Here is a 25,879-nt window from a genome sequence, read left to right as displayed (position 1 = left end):
CATTAATACCTGGCACCATCACAAATTTTAACCCTATATAGGTGAAAGTTTTAGATGACTGGGACTTACCACTTTAAATGCTAGAATGGTGCACGGACAGCTTTCAAGTCTTTTTACTTTTCTTGTTTATAAATTTTAATGGTCAAGGTCATCAACATCTGCTTCAGTAGATGGCTGTGCTTGTTCTCGCAAGTGTTTCTGAGAATATGATGCAAAAATGACGCTGCAAATAGCTCTTCTGCCATCTCCACCTAGTGGTTAGTTGTCACCTCTATCTTTACCTACCTGCTTTTTACAACGATCACATTTGTACTTTCAAATTTACTGAAAGTAAGGGTAAAGAGATCCTGAGAGATTCTTTTGTTAAGTGCACAAACTTTGTATTTTCATTGTTCAAAGACTTTTATCAACAATCTCGTGTGTTTCTGAATATCAACTGTCAGATAACCCTTCCCCAATTTGTAACATAAGATCTCTATAATTAAAATCAATGACTTGTTCTTGGATTTAGTCATCTTGATTAATGAGATTTCTCATAAATAAGTCTGCAGAGACTATAAAAATGACTTTAAAGTATCACAAAAATAGAACTATACAGCTGTACGTTATACTATTCTGTCTCAATTGCCTGGCTGCTCATCAGCAGTTATAGCGATTTCCAACTATGTCCCTATTTCCTCTTAGATAGCACTTCTTAATCTTTTCTCAAATTGTAGGACTCTGCTCCCCCAAAGAGAAAACGAATTTGAAGGTGAAAATGAAGTTGCTCAGTCGTGTCTGACTCTTTGCCATCCCATGGACTGGAGCCCACCAGGCTCCTCCGTCCATTGTATTTTCCAGGCTAGAGTACTGGAGTGGGGGTGCGATTTCCTTCTCCAGGGGATCTTCCCGACCCAGGGATGGAACCCCAGGTCTCCCGCATTGTAGGCAGACGCTTTTACCATCTGAGCCACCAGAGAAGCCTTATAATTAGTTTTATTATAAAGGATTCAAATAAGGATCAACCAGTTGAAGACACTTGGAAGATCAGGTAAGGTCTGGGAGGAAAGGCAGAGCTTCTGCACCCTTTGTGGAATCAAGGCACATCGCCATTGCAGCAAATCAGTGTGTTCACTGAGGAACACAGGAAGCTCCACTGAGCCTCAGTGTCCCGAGTTTTTAACTAAGGTTTCATTATTTGGGTACGACTGATTACAACATGGGGCATTACAACTAGGTCACGTCAATCTCCAGGGTCCCTACCCATCTACCATGGGGCCTGCCCCAAATTCCAACCCTCTGTGTGGTAGGTCCTTTCTGGTGACCAGCCCCCATCCTAGTTATCCCGGGGTCTACCATGACTTGCCTCATTAGCAACACAAAGACATTCCTCGAACTCAGGAAATCCCAAGGGTCTTAAGAAGCGCACAGTGAGGAACCAAGGATGGAGGCCAGACAAACCACACCAGAGTTGGAAGGTTGAACTTTGAAGGGTCAAACCACTGTAACAGCTACAATTTTCCTTCACTCACCAAGAGCCAATTTTCACCCCGGTAGAGAATGCACCCTTGAAGACAATGAAGAGACAGCCCCCCAAAACCAGAATGGAATTTTATTGTGTAAAGTTTATAGAAGTATGACTAGTATTCTTCTGTACAAAGTGCACAACAAATGGTTTTAAATATAATCGAGAGAAATGCGAATCCTATGACATTTGATACAAGCTGCATCATTTACAGGTACACTAAAAAAGTTTTTAAAATATCATCTTTCTCCAAAGAGTCCATTGCGCATTTCTGAAGAGTAGCGACGGGGAACCTCCCAGGCAGTCACAAGGGCATCTTATTGCCCTCGATGCTGATTTTTACTGCGTGTGCAGATCTGCTTTTTTTCCTGATGTCTGTGAACTTTCTCATCTGTTTATCCAGTCGACTGATACCCTTCTTGGAGGTCCCCTGAAACTAAGAGTGGGGTAAAAATTAAAGAGCAAATTACTGAAACACATATATTTAGTTTTGTCGTTCACCTTCTTTTATCTGAAAGTCAGCAGACTGAAGAGTTCCCAGCTCTGGAATAACCAGAGTAAGCTTTGGTGACCTCAGGAACAACAGGGCAAGTACACACAGCAATGTCAGAAATGCATATTAAGCTCTCTCAGAGAAGAAGAATTTTGTTGTTATCTGTGCCGTATTTTAAAATTCTGCCTCAAGTCCACAGAAATTTGCTAGGAGAGAGAAACGGGGGAGGAATGAAACTACATTCCCCCTAATTCATCTGATTACATTCTGACTTTATGCTTTTCCCTTTCAAAGACCAAATATGGAGGTGACCTCTTAATATACACAAGTTCTAACAGTGCTGGCATAAAAAATTATGATCTTCTAAGGCAAGGAAAGTCATCGAGAAAAAACCTTAAGCGTAATGAATGAGATCAGAACTGCTAAGTGCTTGCTGGAGCTCTAGTTTCAGATTAGAAATAGTCAGGGTTGTATAACCCTGTGCAAATGATGCCCCTTGTCTGAACGACTTCCAAGACTGCTGGGAGAAGTGATCAGGTAATAATAACAAATATAAGCACACAATCAGGGCTCAAAATAAACATCAGGTACTACTACTATTACAACTACTTTGCAATCAGTTTGACACAAAAAGAAAAGTAAATTAAGTCTCTTGATCCAAGGGGCTTACTACTTCTTGCATTCTCTTTCTACTTGCCCTTTTATGGTTAAAGATTTGTTGTTAGGTAATTTCTTCTATATTTTGAAAAGATTGTTATGTCTCGAAATCGAGTGTGGTTTTCAAGAAATTGACACCTTTAAGAAATGCTGAAAAGGTCTGCCACTTATGTTGAATCAGGGCAAACTCTTCTCGTTTGGTACAGTGATGCCAGCAATCCCAATCTTCATGAATGGTGAGTAGTTGGAAAGAGATGAGCTCTTTTAGTTCTTTTCCCCAGATGCCTACTACTCAATCACCTGTGAAGCTCAATCCAAAGAATGCTAGAATTAGGTAGAGACTAGGAGATACTTCAGGGCTGGTATGAGTGTGGTGAAGTTCTTTTGAGTTGGGGAACCCCTCCTAGGCTTATCTCACCTTTAGATTCAGCTTCTACCTCAGATATAAGCAAGGATCTCTAATAAATCATTCTTGAATAAGAGCTACATTGATAGCCATCCTAGATTTTCTCTGTACATCCCAATTACAAATATTAAATTAACATCAATTTTAGTATTTGGCACTAGTACTGTGAGGGGGTGTAAAAATTCATTATCAGATGAGAAGGTGCTATCACCGTATCCAATACCCCAGATTTCTGGACAGTCCCAAGTAAGTATCTGACATCCTTTCAGACAATGTGCCCCAATTTTTAGTATGTGCAGTCAGTGCACACTGGGAAGCCTTACCTGTTCAGATCTCTGCCAACTGCCCAACTCCCAGCAGCTCTACTCATCAGCCTGGACTTCTTGTCCACTCCCAGCACCTTCTGTAACAATTTGAGCCCTCTAACCTCAGCAACTGGGACATGCCCAGGCTGCGCTGATCTATCCCTTGCTATAGATCATAAGAACTGTAGCTGGCAAGTGCCTGGTTGCCCCAAGTCTGAAAACTCACAAAACTGAGTGCCTAGCATGTCAGATTCAGTAACTGCTCTCTTGATTGCTTAACCCTACGCCACCTAGGACAGTAAAGCTGTATACTGCACCACTTTATCAGTGAAAATCAAAAGTAGCCTAAAAGATTAGCAAGATGGGTTTGCTTTAAAAAATATGGCACAATCATATTATAATACAATATTTAATCACTGAAGAATGTTTACTCAAATGAATTTTTACCATGTGAAGCAAAACACAAACCTAACAAGATATAAAAGAATATGATCACAATTTTGCTTAAAAGTTAAAACTCTACCACCACAACAAAAGAAACCCCAAACCAGTAATAATATGTTTATGCACACATATTTAAAGGATTAAAGAAATAACCCAGAATGTTAATATAAGGTGTGGTGGGATTATAAGTGACACTAAGTTTATTTGTGCTTTTAGTATTTAAAGATTTATATAAAAACATGCACTGCTTTGTCATTTTAATGTTATTTTAAAAGCATTCCATGGAATAAATTAGCATATAAACATACAGTGTAGTGCAGGTTATTAAATTATTTAGAAGTGAAAAATCAGAAACCATAGAATAATGAACAAATTATTAATATATTTTTACATGATAGACCTATGCAGCCATTACAGATGATAAATATATAAGGTGGTTTAATGAGAGGAAGTGATCAAAATTATATAAATATAATTTTAATTATATTAAAATATCAATAGGAAACAAGGCAAAATTTTTGTCAAATTGCTTTTGAGTGGTGAGTGATTTTTCTTTTTATAATCTCAAAATTTTCTACAATTATAAGCAGGAAAAAATAAGTTTAAAACATTACTGAAAATACATTTAATACATCAAAATTGTTAACAGTGGTGCTTTACATGGAGGAAGAACAGAACTTTGGGGAATGGGGTTTATTCTACAGTATATTTACTCATGTAATTTCAAAAATAAGAATTATACTTAAAACAAAAAGAGTTTCATGTGAAAGCCATTAATTCACTGCAGTTTCCTCTTAGGAGGCATGTTCTCCAGTGACACTCACGTGTCTGCAGTGTGGGAGCCGGGAGGGGACATGTGAGGGATCCTAACAGGGAGACAGTGCAGGGCGATCACTGCAGTGCAGCACGGGGTGTGCTGGCTTGGGGTTTAGTTGCTCAGTCGTGTCCGACTCTTGTGACCCCATGGACAGCAGCCCGCCAGGCTCCTCTGTCCATGGCATTCTCCAGGCAAGAACACTGGAGTGGGTTGCCATTTCCTTCTCCAGGGAATCTTCCCAACCCAGGAATAGAACCCAGGTTGCTTGCATTGCAGGCAGATCCTTTACCAACTTAGCTACGAGACCAGCTCCCAAAACGTGCCTTAATTATTATTTTTCAGACAGAGCTCTATAAGCCAGACAGGCCAAGAGAAGTAACAGTCCATTTTGATCTTGGCAATGCTGGACAAAGGAGAACTCTGAACTTCCCTCTCGTCATGCTGGTCACGTCTCAGTCTAGCAGGAGGCTGGGCCACCTTTTCCCCCCTCCCCAACACCTACAGGGAAGGCGGGATCCAAACTGTCAAATTGCTGACAGGCACATGCCCTTCCAAAAGAGACTGGCCATTACGGCTTTTTATTACATTTTTCTCTGCCCTATTGTAGATCTTGATTTTCTAAAATAAGTGTGTTGGGGAAGAAAATATATTATGAAAGAGAAGAATAAAAGAAGAGACAGTGAGAATAGTAAAGGTAAAGAAAAACAGGGGTGGTGGGGAGGGGAAGGAGGGATATCAAGGGAAACAAATAGAGGAGAAAAGGGAAGGAGGAGACTCCTGGTGGTCTTCTGGTTAGGACTTCAGGTTTTCACTGCCTGGGTTCAATTCCTGGTCAGAGAACTGAGATCCCACAAGCCACAAGGTGTGACCAAAAAGAGGAGTAGTGGGGAGGAAAAAGGGAAGGAAGTAGAGATGAAGGAATTCTTAGCACTGAACCAGTGCTCTCCTACCCTTTATTTATTCTCAATGAGTAAGACTGTGTGCTTGGACTTGCTAGTAGCTTGACAGCAAAGTGAACCGGCAGGAAAGTGAGTGTGTCTGTGGAAACAGCTGCCCAAGTAGGGCTAACAGAGAAGGCACAAAAGGCAGGCAACCCACTTGACTCTCAACTGTTCACTGCAGCAAAGTGCTCCTGCTGACCTGGGAGCACAGTGGGTCAGTGGGTCTGGCTTTGTGAATGTTCCAAAGTCGTCTTCATTTCAGGCCATGGACCAAATGTATATTAATTAAATTTATCTCCTAAATATTCAGTGTCAGGATTTATGCAATGAGCCCTCAAAGGCAGGTTACTGAGCCACTGACAACAGGAAGCCACCTCCCTTCCACCAAGATGTTACTAACCAGCTTATATGCCTGTAAGGCAGACCAACCACTATGATTCTGGGCCCTGACAAAAACCTTTTTAATAAAAAGGGTACCAGGCAGAAAGACCAAAATATCTATCAGTGAGGTAATTATGTACTGGGGTACTGATTAAGGAAGGGAACCTCATATCAATTTCTAAATATTCAAGATGACCAGAATGTCACTAGGTGCCTGTCATAGTCATTATGTCAGGACTAAAAGTGGTTCTGGCCTTTTCTGGTTAGGAAAGCACACACACACACTTGGTTCCACTCTAGCTGCTCAAGCCCATGCACAGAGCATGCTTCCTTGGGGATACCTCCCAGATAACGCTCTGGCAGGGCCAGGCTACAGAGGCATCCTGTTGCCTTCAATGCTGAACTTGACAGCACGGTGCACTCGGCTGAGCCGCTTCTGTTCTGCAAATCTCCTCTTATGCTTTTCCAATCGACTTAGGCCCTTTTTAAGTATACCAGGCTAGAAAGAGTAGTTTGAATGGAGAATAAAAAAAGATTACTGAGCAGCAATGAGGATCAGCGAGTAGTATTTACAGTGATGGCGACACTGTCTCCCCTAACCACCTCCTAGCAGGCTGACTGACACCAGCTCAACAGGAAGGGAGGGGTAGGCTGCAAAGCAGGTGAGTTCTGTTTCTCAGGGTTCTAGAAAATAGAAGACTACACCAAAACACTCTACCTTCAAGCTTCAGTTGAAACAAAAGGAGTTAATATGAAGAGACTTCCCAAATGATAATGCTTCTTTAAGTCTGAAGTAATGCTCACTGGTAATAATGGTCAGAAATATTACCAAACCAGTAATAATAATAACCAGATAAACTGGCTAGATAAAGAGAAAATAGCTCCCTTCAAATCAGATAAACCTTAAGAGCTGCTTAAGGGTTCTCAAACATGAAGTAAAAGACAGACAGTAATCCGCGTTTCAGATCCACCTTGCTGTCCCTGGACTGATGACTTACCCTGGATGATTCCATTTCCACATTCCACTTGGGCCTGACAACATAATCCTTGTTCGAGGGCATGGGGACCCTTGCCCGGGCGCAGAATCCAGGATCTCCAGGTCTAAGAGCCCTGAGAACGGGAAGAAGAGCACGCTGCTTATGCAGCCAGCCTTGGCTGGGCCCATGCACTCACCTGCACACCTGCGTCAGACCTCCTCTGCCCTCCCAACGTCACCCCACCCATGCCCTGCTGTCTCAGATGGCTTCATCACCACTCACACTGCTCTATCAACTGCAACTTTCCCCACAAAGCCAGCTTCCTCTGCAGGACTCCTTATCCCCTCTTCTCAGCTTCAGATGGAACCGTGCCTCTCTCCTTTCTAAGGCTGGCTCCTTCACGAGGACTCTGAATCTCAATTTCTCTGGTCTAATGGAGTCACTTGTGTTCATTTGTGAGATGAGAAGTCAGGCAGGTAAAATGACCTCCCAAACTGAGCATGCCCATAAAGCGGTTTACATGGTTGTGCATATGCAACCCATACAGTAATCTTTTGGTCTGTTTCCTGTTTTGTAAAAAAAAAAAAACTTGATATAGATTCACATGCAGTTTTAAGAATACAGAGAGATCCAGTGTCTCTCAAAAAACAACATGCAAATCACTACAGCACACTATCACAAGCAGGATATTGATGTTGTTGTCACTCATCAATTTTTGTTTCATTTTCCCCAGTTTTGCTCGCACTCATTAATCTCTGTGTATGTGTTTCTTCATAAGAAACCACCACACTATCTTCCAGAGTGGCTGTACCATTTTACCTGTAGCAGTGGATGAGTGATCCAGTTTCTCTGCATCCTTGCCAGCATTTAATGGTGTCACATACAGTAACTTTCACATACAAACTGAAGAACCACCATGCTAAAGTAAGACTGCCATCCTTCAAAAGTAAAGTCTATTCAGTGTCTGGGAATTCGAGTCACTCAACTTTTAGGTACCTATCTCCACTGGTATATGGAGATTGGGTATGTGTGGATGTTGGGGTGGGGAGTGGAAGAGAAGGCTAAAAGATTCTAAACTGCTTCTCTTCCCTTGTATGGTTTGCTCTATTCTTGAATATCAAGCCTCTAGAACTTTCATGTATGTGAATAGATCAACTGAAAATTTCCCACAGCTCTTACTTTCCCCCTGAAGCCACTGGCAGCAAACCTATCCACAAGGAAATGACACGTGCTCCCTCCAACTCATTTCCTGTTTTCCTTTTGAGATGTGGCTGCTGCGTAATTGCCAGCATTCACTGCATAGCCCCTCTGAAGTCTACTCTCCACCACAGCCCCCTCCAGGGCAGCCTTGTCCTTCTCTAGGTTCTCTTCCAATGTGTAGGATCACAGCTCCTCACTGGCCTTTGGTGGCTACACCCCTTTCCAAAGCGTTCAGTTTATTTTTTAATGCATTCATTGGGTTTTTTTGTTTTGTTGTACTGTGCAGCTTGCGAGATCTTAGTTCCTCAACCAGGGACTGAACCTGGGCCACTGCGGTGAAAGCACCCAGTCCTAACCATTATACTCTGTTAATTTCATGATTCAACAATCTTTTCTAGGGAGATAACTATCAATGTCTCTAGCTGAAACTCCAGCTCTAGACCCAGGATATTTACAGGACTATCTCATTCACCTTCTATTTAATATGTTCAAGAAAAAACTCACCTATGACTTCACATCAACTTTCTCCACCCTAGTGAAGGGTAACACCATCATCTCAGTTAAGTTTAAAATTCTGGTTGGTTTATCTTCAACTCTAGCCAGCTCTTTGCCCACCAAGTCACCAACTCCTGGCAGTTTTGCACCTGCAAAGTCTCCTCAACTTTCTGCTTCTCCATTATAGTTTCAATTGACCTGTATCATGACCTTCAGCTCTTCTGCCCTGCAACCCATCCCACAGCATGCCACCAGCAGTGCATTCCAAGTCAAATTTAATTTCACATCCATGGTCAAAAAACTTTCTCTCCCAGCATCAGGGTCTTTTCAAATGAGTCAGTCCTTCACATCAGGTGGCCAAAGTATTGGAGTTTCAGCTTCAGCATCAGGCCTTCCAATGAACACCCAGGACTGATCTCCTTTAGGATTGACTGGCTGGATCTCCCTGCAGTCCAAAGACTCTAAAGAGTCTTCTCCAACACCACAGTTCAAAAGCATCAATTCTTCTTTGGTGCTCACCTTTCTTTATAGTCCAACTCTCACATCCATTCATGACTACTGGAAAAACCATGGATTTTTAGATAGACCTTTGTTGGCAAAGTAACGTCTCTGTTTTTTAATATGCTATCTAGGCTGGTCATAGCTTTTCTTCCAAGGAGAAAGTGTCTTTTAAATTCATGGCTGCAGTCACCATCTGCAGTGATTTTGGAGCCTAAGAAAATAAAGTCTCTCCCTGTTTCCATGGTGTCCCCATCTGTTTGCCATGAAGTGATGGGACCGGATGCCATGATCTTCGTTTTCTGAATGTTGAGCTTTAAGCCAACTTTTTCACTCTCCTCTTTCACTTTCATCAAGAGGCTCTTTAGTTCTTTGCTTTCTGCCATAAGGGTGGTGTCATCTGCATATCTGAGGCTAATGATACTTCTTCCAGTGATCTTGATTCCAGCTTGTGCTTCTTCCAGCCCAGCATTTCACATGATGTACTCTGCATATAAGTTAAATGAGCAGGGTGACAATATATAGCCTTGATGTACTCCTTTCCCTATTTGGAACCAGTCTGTTGTTCCATGTCCAGTTCTAACTGTTGTTTCCTGACCTGCATACAGATTTCTCAGAAGGCAGGTCAGGTGGTCTGGTATTCTCATCTCTTGAAGAATTTTCCACAGTTCGGTGTGACCCACACAATCAAAGGCTTTGGCATAGTCAATGAAGCAGAAATAGATGTTTTTCTGGAACTCTCTTGCTTTTTCCATGATCCAGTGGATGTTGGCAATTTGATCTCTGGTTCCTCTGCCTTTTCTAAATCCAGCTTGAACATCTGGAAGTTCACAGTTCACCTACTGTTGAAGCCTGGCTTGGAAAATTCTGAGCATTACTTTGCTAGTATGTGAGATGAGTGCAATTGTGTAGTAGTTTGAACACTCTTTAGCATTGTCTTTCTTTGGGAGTGGAATGAAAACTGACCTTTTCCAATCCTGTGGCCACTGCTGAGTTTTCTAAACTTGCTGGCATATTGAGTATAGCACTTTCATAGATACATCTTTTAGGATTTGAAATAGCTCAACTGGAATTCCATCACCTCCACTAGCTTTGTTCATTGTGTTGCTTCCTAAGGCCCACTTGACTTCACATTCCAGGATGTCTGGCTCTAGGTGAGTGATCACACCATCGTGATTATCTGGGTCATGAAGATCTTTTTTGTATAGCTCTTCTGTGCATTCTTGCCACTTCTTCTTAATATCTTCTGCTTCTGTTAGGTCCATACCATTTCTGTCCTTTATTGTGCCCATCTTTTATGAAAGGTTCCCTTAATATCTCTAGTTTTCTCTAGTCTTCCGCATTCTATTATTTTCCTCTATTTCTCTGCATTGATCACTGAGGAAAGGTTTCTTATCTCTCCTTGCTATTCTTTGGAACTCTGCATTCAAATGGGTATATCTTTCCTTTTTCCTTTGCCTTTAGCTTCTCTTCTTTGATCAGCTATTTGTAAGGCCTCCTCAGAAAACCATTTTGCCTTTCTTTTTCTTGGGATGGTCTTGATCACTGCCTCCTGTACAATGTCAGAAACCTCTGTCCATAGTTCTGCATCTATCAGATCTAATCCCTTGAATCTATCTGTCACTTCCACTGTATAATCGTAAGGGATTTGATTTAGGTCACACCTGAATGATCTAGTGGTTTTCCCTACTTTCTTCAATTTAAGTCTGAATTTGGCAATAAGGAGTTCATGATCTGAGCCACAGTGGCTCCCATATTGTTTCTGCTGACTGCATAGAGCTTCTCCATCTTTGGCTGCAAAGAATACAATCAATCTGATTTCGGCTACTAGCCATCCCTAAAATAGGCCTTGAATGCTTACCCTACATCTTTGCTTAAGCTCTCCCCTTTGCCTCTGATCCCTCTAAAGACTTTGAGAGAATGGACTACTTTTAATATGATTCTGTATTTCTGGAGCCTAACACAATTTATTATATACCAAGTGGCAACAAAATCTTTACTCAAACTATTTTTCAATCTTCTTGCAGCCTCCAGAGCACTAATACAGTGTGGATATTCAATAAATGCTACACTAAAAATCATCCCCCACCACTCTGAACCATCATTTCATTTGCTATTTTTCTTAAAGCAGCAAGAAGAACTTCACAATATCGTGTAAGTAGAAAATCAATACAAAAAAATCTTACTTTTCTTCTCCTGTCAGCACCTTTTCCAGATCTCTTCGGGGTGTCTGACCACCAGTGCTGGGAGAAAAGCAATTGATGAGATATTAGGACTGTTAGAACTTTATAATTAAGGGTAAAAGAGCAAAGTGAAATATCAAACTCAGATCACAATTAGGTCCTTTATATTCGATCAGAGAAAATAATTCCTAATCTCATAAAAGTGCTATTTATTTCAGTCATCATTTGCACATCAGGTTTCACTCACCTGTAATGATCCTGCTAGATGCAACTGTATCCAGTTTATGGATACAAATTTAACCAGTAATATCCAACCCTCCCCCACCGCCGCCCCGCTAAGAATCTGGAAATGGGACTAAGAAAGTTGTTCCTGTGAGTGGCTGCAACAACAGAAGCAACCTCCAAAACGGCGGCAGAGGCCAGATGCAACCAGGAAAGCCTGGGAGGGGAGCAGGTGACAAGCTTCACCGGACACTGCTGTTGCTAAGTCGCTTCAGTCGTGTCTGACTCTGTGTGACCCCATAGACGGCAGCCTACCAGGCTCCTCTATCCATGGGATTTTCCAGGCAAGAGTACTGGAGTAGGGTGCCATTGCCTTCTCCAACTAATTCACTAGTTTAGTATGCAATAAAATAACAGAGGCTTTGAATAAGACCAGACTAGTGTCTAGTCACTAGACACTACCCACATTTAAACTTAAACGGTATTATGAACTACAAGAGATAGCAAGCGGAAAGACAAACTCCTACATCTTATGGGTTTCTTAATCATTTTTATTTACCAAACAACAACAACAACAAAAACAACAAAAACCCTGAGTTATCAGAGCAATAGTATTTGCTTCACTTACTCATACCTGTTCCCTCATACCTGTTCATTCTTCGCCTTTGGGGCATCTGTTCTAGGTCTCTCTGCTCCCTTTCTTCTCTTGTCATTCCCTTATAGTTTGAGGTAAGACCAAATATAGGCCGAGACCATTCATCTACAACAAAGGGAAATCAATTGTTTAGTCAACAGAGTGGCATTCTTGAAATAATCACACCCTATGGGAATGTCATAGTCTAGGCATTCAGAATATTCTCTCCTTAAAGACACCATTATTTCAGAACCATTTATAGGATAAACGTCTACTTAAGTCTTCTGCCCATTTTCTGATTTTTTTTGTTTTTAATACTGAGTAGTATGAACTGTCTGTATATTCTGGATATTAAGCCTTGTTGATCACATTGCTTACAAATACTGAAAACAGAAAATCTTGAAATTCTCTATGTTCTTATTCTAACCAAAAACAAGCTCCTTTACTACTTAGTTGTCAAAGTGGTTTAAATCTTTAAAAATTATCTTTTGATAGTGAAGACGTCAGGCCTGTACTCATCTAGTCTAAGAAAGCTGTTAGCGAAAGTGCACACACAATGCTCTACATGCACGCTGTTTAGCCAGCCAAAGGCCAGAGGTGCCACTCGATGCTTTGCTCTTACTGCTGCATTGTATGTGCTTCCCCGGTGGCTCAGAGGGCAAAGGACCCGCCTGCAATGCAGGAGAGCTAGGCTCCATCCCTGGGTCAGGAAGGCCCCCTGGAGGAGGGAATGGCTACCCGCTCCACAGGCTCGCGGTCTCCAGTCTTTTTGGCACCAGGGGTCACTTTTGTGAAAGACAATTTCTCCATGGACATGTAGAGCTCAGGTGGTAATGCAAGTGATAGGGAGCAGCTGTCAACACAAATGAAGCTTTGTTTGCTCGCCAGTTGCTCACCTCCTGCTGTCTGATCTGGTTCCCCTGATACACACTATCAAAACAATAAAGGACCTTTATAGACACAACACAGGTGTCATCAGACTTAGAAGGAAGCAAGGAGTCTCGGGGGTCTCTATCTCTTTAAAAACTGACATGCCTTCCCTATCTCTGGATTCAGAATCACTTGTAGTACATCATGGGTATCAGTAGGAACAGCCTGCTTCCCTCTGCCTAGGGCAAAAAAGGTTGAAAACCACTGCATCAAAGCATCAAAAGCTTATTACTTAATAGGCAGTAAACTGCAGGTTAATAACAAGATGTAATACTCCTCTAGTTTATTTAAAAAATTAAATTTCTTCTAAAAGTTATTGATAATCTTAAAATAGCAATAGGCATGTAACTACTGTATTCAGATATAAAGTCAAAGTGAAAGTGAAGTCGCTCAGTCCTGTCCAACTCTTTGTGACCCCATGGACTGCAGCCCACCAGGCTCCTCCATCCATGGAATTTTTCAGACAAGAGTACTGGAGTGGATTGCCATTTCCTTTTCCAATTCAGATATAAGAGTAGTTACTACTTCAATCTAGTCTTAAAGTTTAAAAATCTTTCCAACACAAAACACGGGAAGAATTAAGGAGGGGGATGAAGATACACATGGTGTTCAATACAGCAACTGATTAGATGAATTTCAGTTAAGACTTCTCGGGATTTCTCTGGTATCAGTAAGTAACAACACACAAAAGGCTTTGGAGATCATTATAAAAAAGTAACAACAATAGCAGCAGCAGCTAACATTTCTTGAGGATTTACTGTATTCTAGGCACCATGCTTTCTATGTATCTTGTTTAATCTTTACGACAACCTAAGTTAAACACACAGTTCTCTGTTTTACAGAGGAGGAAACGTGATTTAGAGCTTAAATCACTGGCCCAAGGATATGCAGTAAGGCAGGTGGTAAACGGGAAGCCAGGTATGACTGACTCTAGGGCCTATATTCTAATCTCCCTCTCTCTACATGTTCTTGATCCATAATTAGAAAACGCATGATTTTACTTGTTATACACTGGGATAGCATCCTTAAATATACTGAGAAGCATTTTAAGTCTAAGGACAAGAAGCTTGGTATCTCTAAGAAGGTATCAAAAATTTTTCTACTTCGTTTCATAGACTCATTTTAAAAGAATACTAGTGAAAATATAGTTAGTTTATATATATATATATACATATGTCTCTCTATAAACATGAACACAAGAAACAAAAAGCAAAATGTACATACTGATTAATTTCCCTGCCATGTCCTTGTTGGACCTTGATTCCTTGGGGTGTTTATAGAGATACATCACTGCTCGTCCAATCCCACTATGCTTCAGGGTCTCCTGGCTCACACTAGGTAGCTGGGGAACATAAACACATACACACATATTAATCATTAAGAAGCTGGGAGTCCTGTCAATCTACTCTAGCGGGCCTGCAACACCTGGTTCATTCACAACAGAACAAATGACAAAAAAGTTCCATTTTCAGTATCTATATTCATTGAACACAAAGATACTCTGTGTTCCCATAAGGAGTTCAGAGTTCAGTACTACCACTGAGTTGAAGTAAAACTTAACAGTGTGAGAAAGTGTAAACTAAGCACCTCAGAGGTTGGTAGTTTAACAAATCAAGGGTCCTCTCAGGTCTTTGAACCAAACAGACCTACGTCTGGACCCACAGCCACTTGCTAGTTTTGTGACCTTGGACAAGTCATTTAACTTCTCTGAGTCTTAATTTCCTCATCTGTAAAATGGAGATAATACACCTATCCTGCAGGTTTGCTGTGAGGAATAAATGAACCTATACGTTTAAAAAACACCTAGCACACAGCAGGTTCCTCAGGATTCCTTCAGAAGTTAAGCAGCTTGCCCAAGGTGTCACAGCCACAAAAGGTGGCCCAGTCCAAGATTTAAAGGCACATCTGAGGCTGAAGTTATTGCTCTTTCTACATCAAGTACCTCCCTAAAACATGCCAACTACCATACTACTCTTCTCAGATAAACCAGAGAATCTAAAAGATCTACCGCAAGATCTTTTTTCTTCAGTACCACAGTCACAAGAAGTTTTAAAAGGCCTTCCTTTTAAGTTCATTTTACTTGGTATGCTCCTAATAAACATACCGAATACAACTCTTCTGATAGGCTATGGCAGACAGAATGCAAAAATACACAGTAAAATGCAGAGGTTATGATAATACAAGCCATGTCAAATAATTAATCCAGAGCAAACAAGTCAGATTATCTGCCTCTCACCTCTTGCAGAATCCTCAGCAGCTCTTCTCGAATCTTCAGTGCTGGCAAGCTCCTATCTGGTAGAGGGGAGAGCCATTCTTTGATGGCGGACATCACACCACTGTCAATAAATGTTTCTTTAAGGTCCTGCCTGAAACAATAACAATAATGGAAAAGGTCAAGGCTATGAAAGCTGGTTCTACTGTAGCTTCCTTTGATTTTCTTATATATTGGGTGATGTTTCAAAAAACTGCTTAAAAAAATTAGGCATTTTTTTTACTGAGCACGTGTTCATAGATTTAAACAGCTCTATGAAATTTAGTTCCTGTTTTCAAGAAACAGACATGATATGCAAAGAAAGATGGTTTGTTAATGGTAACCCGCCACCGCCCCCAAAACACACCAACTTACACGAGGGTAGGCTAATGTTGGTATGAGTGGTGCAGACAGCAAGCATAATGAGCTTCAACCATCACACCTAAAAAACTTATGTTGAACCTAGGAGAATAGTGATCCTCAAACTGTTTCAAGTAATACAGAACCCAGAATTATGCTATTCTTTGCAGGCAGAATACCACCACTCTCCCAGCAGAAAAAAAATCACAATGAAATACTGATTACTATTCAAATTCCATTTTATGTACCAGATCAATTCTGTTAACAGAGAACATGGTATTATATATATGAAGTCTGGCACAGATCATCTTCTCTGTTGGCACAGAGGTAGCAATTTTCTAGAATAAAGTCCTAGACCATGTGTTTGGCTCATTGGTATACTAATACAAAGATAAAATTCATGACATAACAGGTCGCAGGAGTCTTGTTCAATACATCCTCCAAGTAGCCTTCCAGGATTTGCTCTGCTCTCAATCATACTGGGAAAAGAGACCCAATTTATAGTGTATAAAGAACAAAATTAGTAGTTTCCAAGTTTTCTTTCATTAACATCAGCTTGCTATTTGTTCCGTTTTTATCGGGCATAAAAGTTTAAGAAAAATCTATGAGAACGTAATAATTGAGGAAATTCTATTCATTACTATTTTTCTGTAAACTGATAGAAGGCGATCATTCTTTAATGTCTCTAGAACACCAGTACATAGCTTGAATATCATTCCATTAAAAGGAAAGCACTTTTTAAAGAAAACAGAACACTTACTTCTTAAGGTGCATGACCACAGTAGGTAATAATGTTAATTTTTTCAGTGCTGGTTTTTTTTGATTATTCAACTGTCTGTCTTCCTATAGAAAGAAAAAAGATTTTTCTAAAAAAAAGTAAAAAGAAAGCAATGGCCTTTTTTTAAACTTTTTAAAAAAATTTATTTTTAATTGGAGGAAAACTACTTCACAACACTGTGTTGGTTTCTGCCATATATGAATATCAATCAGCCACAGATATACATGTGTCCCCTCCCTCCTCCCACCCTATCCTGTCTCTCCAGGCTGTCACACAGCACTGGATTTGAGCCCCCTGAGCAATACGGCAGATTCCTACTGGCTGTCTCATCTTGCACATGGTGATGTCTTTGTTTTAATGCTGCTCTCTCAATTCGTCCCACCCTCTCCTTCCCTCCATGCCCATGAGCCCGTGCTCTGTCTCAGCTGCTGCCCTGCAGATAGATTCATCAGTACCATCTTTCTAGATTCCATATGTATGTGTTAATCTACCATATTTGTCAGAGAACAATCACTAATAGCAAATTATTAACACTATAATTCTAAGCTTTAGATATAACAAAGTGGCAATTTCTCTGAGACACTAGAGGTTTTCCTACAAGAAAGAATTACATACAATATAGGCATTTTGTAGCGCCAAACCCCACAAAATTGTTAGAATGATTAGTTTTAACAGCTACAAATTGAGAGTAACAATTTTAATTTAAAATACTGACACAAATGTCAGGTTTTCAGAGTTCATTCAATGTAAAATTATACATGGAAAAATTTAGTTTATCATCAAGAATAATATTCTAGCTATGCGGTTTGTAACAAAAAGAATATGTTATTAAAAACTTTTAGTCTTTGATATTTGGGTATTTTTTTCCTACTTTTTTTTTGGTTGTATTGCAAGGCTCGCAGGAATCTTAAGTTTCCAGAACAGGGATTGAAGCCCAGGCCCTTGGCAACAAAATCTTGGTGTCTTAACCACTGGACCACCAAGGAATTTCCTCTGCTTTTTTAATTGTAGAAAATTTAAATTCTACAAACACAGAAAACAAAATGACACACTCCTGACACACACATTTCAATGATTAAACACACATGGCCAATCTTGCTTACTGATCTCTCTAGCTGCTTTCCCCTTCACCCTTGAACTATTCTGGAACAAATCCTATACACATAGCAAAATACCTCAGCAAGTGCCTCTAAAAGAGCAGGACTTGTTTTTAATCATTGTATTTGGCCAATTTTTACATTTGAGCACAATTTTAAAATGCAATGAATTAAATGTAATCTCTTAATCAGAGGCAAAAGCATGACACACGAGTTTAAAACCTATTAGGCATAAGTTTATAATTTTTTTGTATGTGAAGAACCATCACTTTGTGGTAAACTAGCCAAACCTGAGAGCAAAATCATTCCTCCATAAAAACAGCAAACCAGGGACTTCCCTGGCAGTCCAGATATTAACATGCCATACTTCCAATGCAGAGGGTGCCAGTTTTGAACCCTGGTTGAGGAATTACATACTGTGTGGCCAAATAAATAAAACAGCAAAATTTTATGAAAAAGGCAAACCAATTCAGGTAAAAAGGCTCATTTTACTAAATATTCAAGTCTTCATTTTTTCCCCCTAAAACATACTACTAAAAATTTCCATGTTTAACATTTAGAATATTAAATACTTATCATAAAAAAATTAAGTATCTTTAATGTAAATTAAGCAAGAATTAAGCTTTTTTTTTTAAAAAAGGCAGGAATTCCCTGGTGGTCAAGTGGCTTGGACTTGGTGCTTTCACTGCCAAGGACATGAGTCCAATCTCTGGTTGGGAACTCAGATCCTGAAGCCACAAGGTGTGGCCAAAAAACAAAACAGGCTATATAATCATTTATGGGAGAGAAAAAAGGATGAAGCCGGAAGTGACCCACCTCAGCAGCTTCATTCATCTTGACAATCATGGCACTCACAACATCATCAGCATCACTAATAAAAGTGCCACCATCACGGTTGCGTCTGCGCTTGCCACTCATGCTCTTTTTCCGCTGTAACATCATCTCAAAGTCTGACAGAAAGTCCATGCTAAGCAGTAACACAAAAGCAAGTAAAATATAAATTCTCTTTTAAATACACATCTTCTTTTATGAGTTAAGAACCACCAATTTTTAAAATTCTAACTCAATTAAGTGCTACTTTTTTAAGTACAAGTACTTTTAAAATTGTTTTTAACAGAACACAATAAGTGATCATAAATTTTATGCTCAATTTTTCTGCTATCCCAACTGTTACACATGAAACACATTTCACATTTTGAGTTTTACCTGTCACTCCATGGTTCAGTTTTAACTGCACTGCCTTTTGGGGGGAGGGAAAGCGCGGTGTTCAATCATCTAAACACTTCTGTCTTACATAGGAATAACTAGGGAAAAAACTGCTGTTTCTTAATAACAGGAAGTATGTACTTCTCTCAAAACATAGTATGACTGAGATAAAGATGGACATGTACAAATCTGCTGCTGCTAAGTTGCTTCAGTCGTGTCCGACTCTGTGCGACCCCACAGACGGGGGCCCACCAGGCTCCCCCGTCCCTGGGATTCTCCAGGCAAGAACACTGGAGTGGGTTGCCATTTCCTTCTCCAATGGATGAAAAGTGAAAAGTGAAAGTGAAGTCGCTCAGTCGTGTCCGACTCTTCGTGACCCCACAGATTGCAGCCTACCAGGCTCCTCCGTCCATGGGATTTTCCAGGCAAGAGTACTGGAGTGGGGTGCCATTGCCTTCTCCGACAAATCTGCTAAGAGCCTCAAAAAGTCATCTTAAGAGTTCACCTGAATCTTTACACTTAAGAAGGAAGCAAATATGCTCTACCAAGTAAATAAGATGATATGGTTTATATAATTTCCAAAGGTATTAGAAACTCAGCTTAATTCTTGCATGTCACTAGGAATTAAGAAGGAAACTATTATTTACAGTATCATCTTTATAACCCTAACAGTAACTAGTAAATCTTTCTATGTTTGGCACCTTTCAAGACACCAGATTTTTCTGTACAGATTCCTATCATCTCAACAAAAGTATGTGAAATACAATCAAGCAGTATTCTGTATCTAAAACTTTCCCCTCCGGGACTCCTAAATCAGCTTTCTCTTTCTCAACGAACTTTTATTGGGCTACTTTTTAGACTGAAAAGTAAGCTGAGATGTGAATTTAAAAAGCCTGACAACCAAATAGCTCCACAAAGATAGCTAAGCACAGGGCAAATGAAAGAAAAATAACAAGTGGAAATAATTTTAAGATAGCAACTGTATATAGAGAAGTAGATGGGAGAACAAGAATGGAAGATTCTTTCCTACACTTAATCAGGAACCAAAGCAAGAAAACAAAGTTTGTTAGTCTTCATCTCATTTTAAAGTTCTCTTTAACAAAGTCCATTAAAAAAAATAAAACAAACTTACTGTTTTCCTCTCTTTATGTTATCATCAGAATCTGAATCTTCTGCTTCTTTTACCTGTGTTTCACTTTTTTCTTCTTCCAAATCTTCTTGGTTAAAACCCTAAATGCAGGGTAAGTCAGTCAGTTATCACAACCTCATTACAGACTCTTCCGTGGAACTGCTTGCTCTTGGATACCAAAAGATATATAGCAAAAAAGCTCCCTTCCCCTCTAGCCATTAGTGTTACTGGTTTTGTTTCCTTCCAGAAACACTTATGCTTACAGAAGCACTTTTACTTACTACATTCTTTCATTATACACACTGAGTATGGTATACTGTTTTGCACATTTCACATCTAACAAAAGAATCTGGAGTCAAACTGATACTGGTACAAACTACCTTTGTTTTTAAGGTTTTGTTTGATTTCATCAAACAATTGCAGCCATAATTTAAATATTTCCCTATTGACATTTAGATATGTGTAGTTGAAATCTTGAGAAATATCTGCAAACTGTCTGCAAATTGGTTATACCATTAACTCTCCTTCCAGCAAAGCACAAGTGGACCCGTTTCCTCACCTTCTCAGGACTATAGCAGGTTATCAAGCATTGACATTAGCAATCTCTGCACTGAGAAAAACAAAAGACATCTCTGTAGTTTTCTCTGCATCCAATTATTATGAGTAAGGTTGGGCATTTTTCAGGTTTCAAAGCTATCTGTTATTATTTCTCTGGCCATTTTCCCACTGGATCTTTGTCTTACTGGTACAGAAAAATCTCTTTAAAAATGAAATCAGCCCTTGTTACGTGACAGGAACAGCACAATCCTCACACCTGTACAGTTTTGCAAATACAGTTTGCTTTTGTTTATGGTCATGTTTTCCAGGCACAATTTTTTAACTTAAATGGCCAGTATTTTCTTCATAGCTTGTAACTTTCATATTATACTTAGAAAGGCCTTCCCAATGCTTTCCCTAGGATGCTGTTTTTCTCACTGAACTGAACCTACCAGCTGATGTCCATTCTCCACACAAGAACAATATATCTTGTCCTTGTAAATGTGGCTTAATGTTGAGTATAAGGCCCATGAGGGCAATGTCCAAACAATCTCTGGCACTCATTGAGTGAATTCTTTTCTATTTTCTTTGGATTTGCTATTTTTCTACCATCTTGAACTATACTCTAAATTCCTCTATTTTCATTCTCTCTTGCTTTAGTAATGAAAGTACTGACTTCTTTTTCAACATAAGAACTGTTTAACAAGTTTTAATTTTCTCTGGATGGCAAGGGTGTTTTATTTGCTAATTTTGTTTCCGACTTTTAATTTCATTGCATTCAGAAAATGCTGTCTATAGTTTCTATGTTTGGCAGAGGTTTAAATTTTATTTGGAAATGCAAAGAACTAGGAAAAGTCAAGGCAATCTTTGAGAAAAACAAACTTAAAGGACACAAAAAACCAAATATCCAGAGTTATGCATTAACAGTACAAGGATAGACCAATGGAACAGAAAAGATAATTCAGAAAAAGACTAGAAGATATATATACACACTTGATTTATGACAAAGATATCACTACAGAGTAGTGGAAAAGAATAATCTGGGTCAACTAGGGGGTGGGGGGGCAGAAATCTTGACTATCTCATACATATTGAACTTGTTTTTTATTCACTGAGTCACGTCTGACTCTTACAACTCCACGGACTGCAGCCCACAAGGCTCCTCTGCCCATGGGATTTTTTCCAGGCAAAAATACTGGAGTGGGTTGCCAGTTCCTTCTTCAGGGGATCTTCCCGAACCAGGGATCTAACTTGTGTCTCCTGCATCAGCAGGCAGATTCTTTATCACTGAGCCACCGGGAAAGCCCACATACTGCACATAGAAACTCATTCTAGACAGACATTATAAATTAAATGAAAAGATATGCAGGATTCTTAAGAATTACTCACAAGAATGTTTTCATAACCCTGGGAATAGGCAAAATTTTCCTACAATTCGAAACACTTTCAACATAAAGCAAAAGATTGGTAAAGTGGATTTACACTAAAAAGCTTTTGCTCATTAAAGACTCCATTAAGAAAGTGAAAAGGCAAACCACTGAACAGAAGATATTTTTATCTTTTATAATCTCCAAAGGGTTTCTATATCTGGATTATATAAACAGAGAAACTTCTCGGACTTCCCTGGTGGTACAGCAGACAGGCATCCGCCTGCCAATGCAGGGGGCGTGGGGTCAGTCCCTGGTCTGGGAAGACTCCACAGGCCACAGAGCCACGGAGCCCATGCACCACGGCTACTGAGCCTGAACGCTGCAGTTACTGAAGCTTGCGTGCCCAGAGCCAGCGCTCCCCAACAAGAGACGCCACCGCAGCGGGAAGCCCGCAGACCACAACTGGAGTAGCCCCTGCTCTCCGCAACCAGAGGAAGCGCAACGCAGTAACGAAGGTCCAGGTCCAGGTCCAACAAAAATTTTAAATTGAAAAAAAAAAAAAAAAGAGACTCTTTCCTATCTTTGGTGGTATTTTTTGGTCTGATGGTTCTATTGTTTACATTTCACTTACAGAATTGTGCATTCTCTTTGCAGTTCTATCAATTTTTGCTTTGTATATATTATGAGTATTTAAAGCCATGTTACTAAGTGCATGGCTAGGTACAATTTAAAACCTTTTTCCAATATAAAGTGACCCTCTTTATCACGAACAATGGGTTTTGCCTTAAAGTCTACCTCTTTGATATTCATATAGCTACATCAGCTTTCTTGTGGTTAGTGTTCAGAGACAGTATTCTTTTCCATTCTTTTATTTTCAACGTTTCTTTATCTTCTGTTTTGGATAAATTTTGAAATGAGTATATATATATGCTCATTTAAAAAATCTAGTCTCTTTAAACTCGTTCTTTAACTGGAGCACTTAACACATTTCAGTGTGATATAACCAAGGTTTGTTACCTGTTATCTTATGATGTACTACTTTCTAACTGTTCCTGTTCTGTATTTCCTTTATTTTTCTCTTTCTTGCCTTCTTTTGGATTGACTAGCTTTTATTATTTCCTTTTTCCTTTCTATTAGGTTGGAAGTTACACATTTCAATAGTATTTTTAGAGATTACAATGTGCATCCTGACTTACCAGACTACTAATGTATTTTTACATACCTTTGCAAAGACCCGTGAACATTTCAATTTCATGTAAATGCCCAATTTGTTACTGCCATCATGGTTTAGTTTTAAACACATTTTAAACCTTACCAAATGTGACTCTGGCTTGCATGACCACTACCCATTTAGACTGAGCCACATGCCTTTGTTCCCGTTTTTCCTTCCTGCATCCCTGACTTTCTGCCTGAGATATTCTTTCTGCCTTTACCACTTCTTTCAGTTGGCATTTTGATAAGATGAAATAAGAAGGGAATCTTCATTTCTGTAGAATACAAAAGAACTCTAAGTTTTAGTTCCTGGATTCTATTACTTCTGCTGACAAGTCAGCTATTAAAATAACTCGCTCTCTGAGGGCTTCCCTGGGGGCTCAGACAGTAGAGAATCCACCTGCAATGCAGAAAACCTGGGTTCAATCCCTGGGTTGGGAAGATCCCTGGAGAAGGGCATGGCACTCACTCCTCTCTGAATGTACTTTTTATTACCCTTTGGCTGCTTTCAAGACTTTTCTGCAATTTTATTGTGATGTATTTGTCAGCAGACTGGTTTGTATTTATCCTACTTGTAATCTGCAGAATTTCTAGACTCTATGATTTATGAATTGTTTCTTTAAATACTGCTTCTGATATACGTATATTTTTCATTTCTCCTTCGAGGATTCCAATTCACCATTAAACCGTCTCATTATGGTTTTTAATTTTCTACACTAATATCTCAGTATTTCATTCTACATAGTTCCTTCTAACTTACCTTCCAATTCACTCATTTTCTTGTCAAATATGTCTACTTTGTTGTTAAACTCATTCACTAAGTTTTAAATTTCAGTTACTGTAGTTTCACAGTTTCAGAGTTTTTTAAAAAAACTAATTAATGTCTTTAACCACCCTGGTTGTGGTGGTTTAACCATCACTGGTATTTAACCGTCCCAGTGTGGGTCACGGGATCCTTGCTGCACCACGTGGGACTCTCCTTCCAGCCAGTAGTGGTGTATGGCCTCCAGAGCGCGTGGGCTCAGCAGCTGCGGCCCACTGGCTTTAGCTGCTCTGCGGCACACAGGATCCCAGTTCCCTGGAAAGGGATCACACCCTCGTCCCCTGCACTGCAAGGCGAACACTTAACCAGTGAGTGGACTGCCAGGAAAGTCCCCAGAATTTCTACTTGGTTCTTTTCCAAATATTTAAAAAAATATACACACACACAACTATTTGCTCTAAGAAACCTTTTAATCTTTTACCTTGCTGAACACAGGTACGATCTAAAATTTCTGTATCTAGAGCCCTTAGGTCTATTTCTACCATCTGTTGATACTACTGTTTTCTTTTAAATTGTTAAGTGCGTATTATGTATTTGAAAAACTACAGAAATAATTTGAGGTCTATGATTATGTTAACTTTATCCTGAAAGTTTTTTTTTTTCTTTTTTTTTTAATGTTTTGGCACATGGGATCTTAGTTCCCTGACCAGGGATAAAATCCAAGCCTCGTGTGGTGGAAGCACAATCTTAATCACTGGACTGCCAGGGAAGTCCCTGTCCTGAAAGGATTTCTGTCTGAATATATCAGGTTCCTGAGAGCCAATGGGCTAATCACAGTAATCAAACTTCTGAGACTGAGGTTCTCCATGCTGCTAGATGACTCAAAGGTAACCTAAAATCTGAGCAAAGGCTATTTTAACTTCCAGTTCACCCTTAATCTTAGGAGTCTCAATCCAGAGCATGGTGTTTTCAGGGTTACCTAACCTCAACAGGCCCTGACCTCGAAGATTTGTCTCTTGAGCCTTGAGGCAGCTGAAAATAAACTTACCCTCTCAGCCTGACTAGATGAATAGCCCAGAGAAAGCAATTCTAAATGCTGAGCTTACCTCTTTACGTTTCTACCTTTTGCTGGGTTTTATCTCATTTTATGATGATGAGCAACTTTCTGCAACATTTTGTCTAGCTTTTGTAGCTGTCCTTAGCAGAAGGACAAATTACACTGCCTGCCATTGCTATAATTAGAAGTTCCGTAACTATTGTGACTCTTTCTCTTTAGCACTGTAAAGTGCCTTTCATTGCACTTTAATGTGTTCCTTCCTGCCCTTAGTACAGTTTTGCCTGTTATATTCCTTTTATGCCTTTGCAGGCCCTTTCATTTCACTTTCTGAATACCTTTTTTCTAGATTATTCTGCTGGATACATCATAGTTGTTTATTCTGACTTACTGGAATCCCTTAATAGAGAACCACTGCCAAAAAAACAAACAAACAAAAAATATAAACAAACAGGAAATATTTCCATCTTATACGTACTGTAAATTCTTCCTCCTCCTCATCACCAGATTCTCCAAATATGTCTGCAATAAGATTTCTAGAAAAGAAATACAAACAATTTTCATTTGTTTTCTTCTCATTTGCATAGGAATCATGAAATCTTTTTCTACTAGGGTATAATTTACATATAGTAAAACATGTGGGTCTCATGTGTCCACTTCAATGGGTTTTGACAAAGGCACACATTTATGTAACCATTACTTAATAGAACAACTCCATCTCCCAGAAAGTTCCTTTGTGGCCCTTTCTAATGAGTCAAATATATAAATATCCCAGAGGCAACCGCCATTCTACCTACCATCACAGTAGTTTTGCCTGTTCTTGCACTTCACATGAGTGGAATTAGATAACACGTCCCTTATGCTTCTTTCACTTTTAAGACAGTGTTTTTGAGAGTCACTCATGCTGTAGCATGCAGCAGCAGCTGAAGAATTAAACTCCTACATCTCCCACAGCCATGCAGTTAGGCAGGGCGTACTGTATTACGCTTCAACACAGAATTTTAATGTAAGTTTAAATAACTTGAAAGACAAACT

The 25,879-nt window shown here is 39.7% G+C and overlaps 1 protein-coding gene across 4 annotated transcripts in view; it reads right to left on the bottom strand.

The window, feature by feature from the left end:
• Nucleotides 1-1,621: 1,621 nt before the first annotated feature.
• Nucleotides 1,622-25,879, bottom strand: part of IWS1 (interacts with SUPT6H, CTD assembly factor 1) — a 47,077-nt gene continuing 22,819 nt past the window's right edge. For 3 of the 4 annotated variants that reach the window (XM_052657974.1, XM_052657999.1, XM_052657982.1), the window contains exons 5-14: nt 25,323-25,380; nt 19,912-20,009; nt 18,390-18,540; nt 16,459-16,541; nt 15,324-15,453; nt 14,312-14,429; nt 12,172-12,283; nt 11,305-11,361; nt 6,947-7,058; nt 1,622-1,940 (exon numbers count right to left, since the gene is read on the bottom strand). In XM_052657974.1, coding sequence (XP_052513934.1) covers nt 1,809-1,940; nt 6,947-7,058; nt 11,305-11,361; nt 12,172-12,283; nt 14,312-14,429; nt 15,324-15,453; nt 16,459-16,541; nt 18,390-18,540; nt 19,912-20,009; nt 25,323-25,380 — 1,051 coding nt within the window. In that variant the 3' untranslated portion in view covers nt 1,622-1,808. Of the gene's footprint in view, nt 1,941-6,289; nt 6,448-6,946; nt 7,059-11,304; nt 11,362-12,171; nt 12,284-14,311; nt 14,430-15,323; nt 15,454-16,458; nt 16,542-18,389; nt 18,541-19,911; nt 20,010-25,322; nt 25,381-25,879 lie in introns of all 4 variants that reach the window. The other variant, XM_052657990.1, reaches the window with a different exon arrangement.

The sequence above is a fragment of the Budorcas taxicolor genome, chromosome 2 (genome assembly GCF_023091745.1).
Source record: "Budorcas taxicolor isolate Tak-1 chromosome 2, Takin1.1, whole genome shotgun sequence".
In the NCBI taxonomy this organism is placed as follows: domain Eukaryota; kingdom Metazoa; phylum Chordata; class Mammalia; order Artiodactyla; family Bovidae; genus Budorcas; species Budorcas taxicolor.
This window is presented reverse-complemented; position numbering and strand designations above follow the sequence as displayed.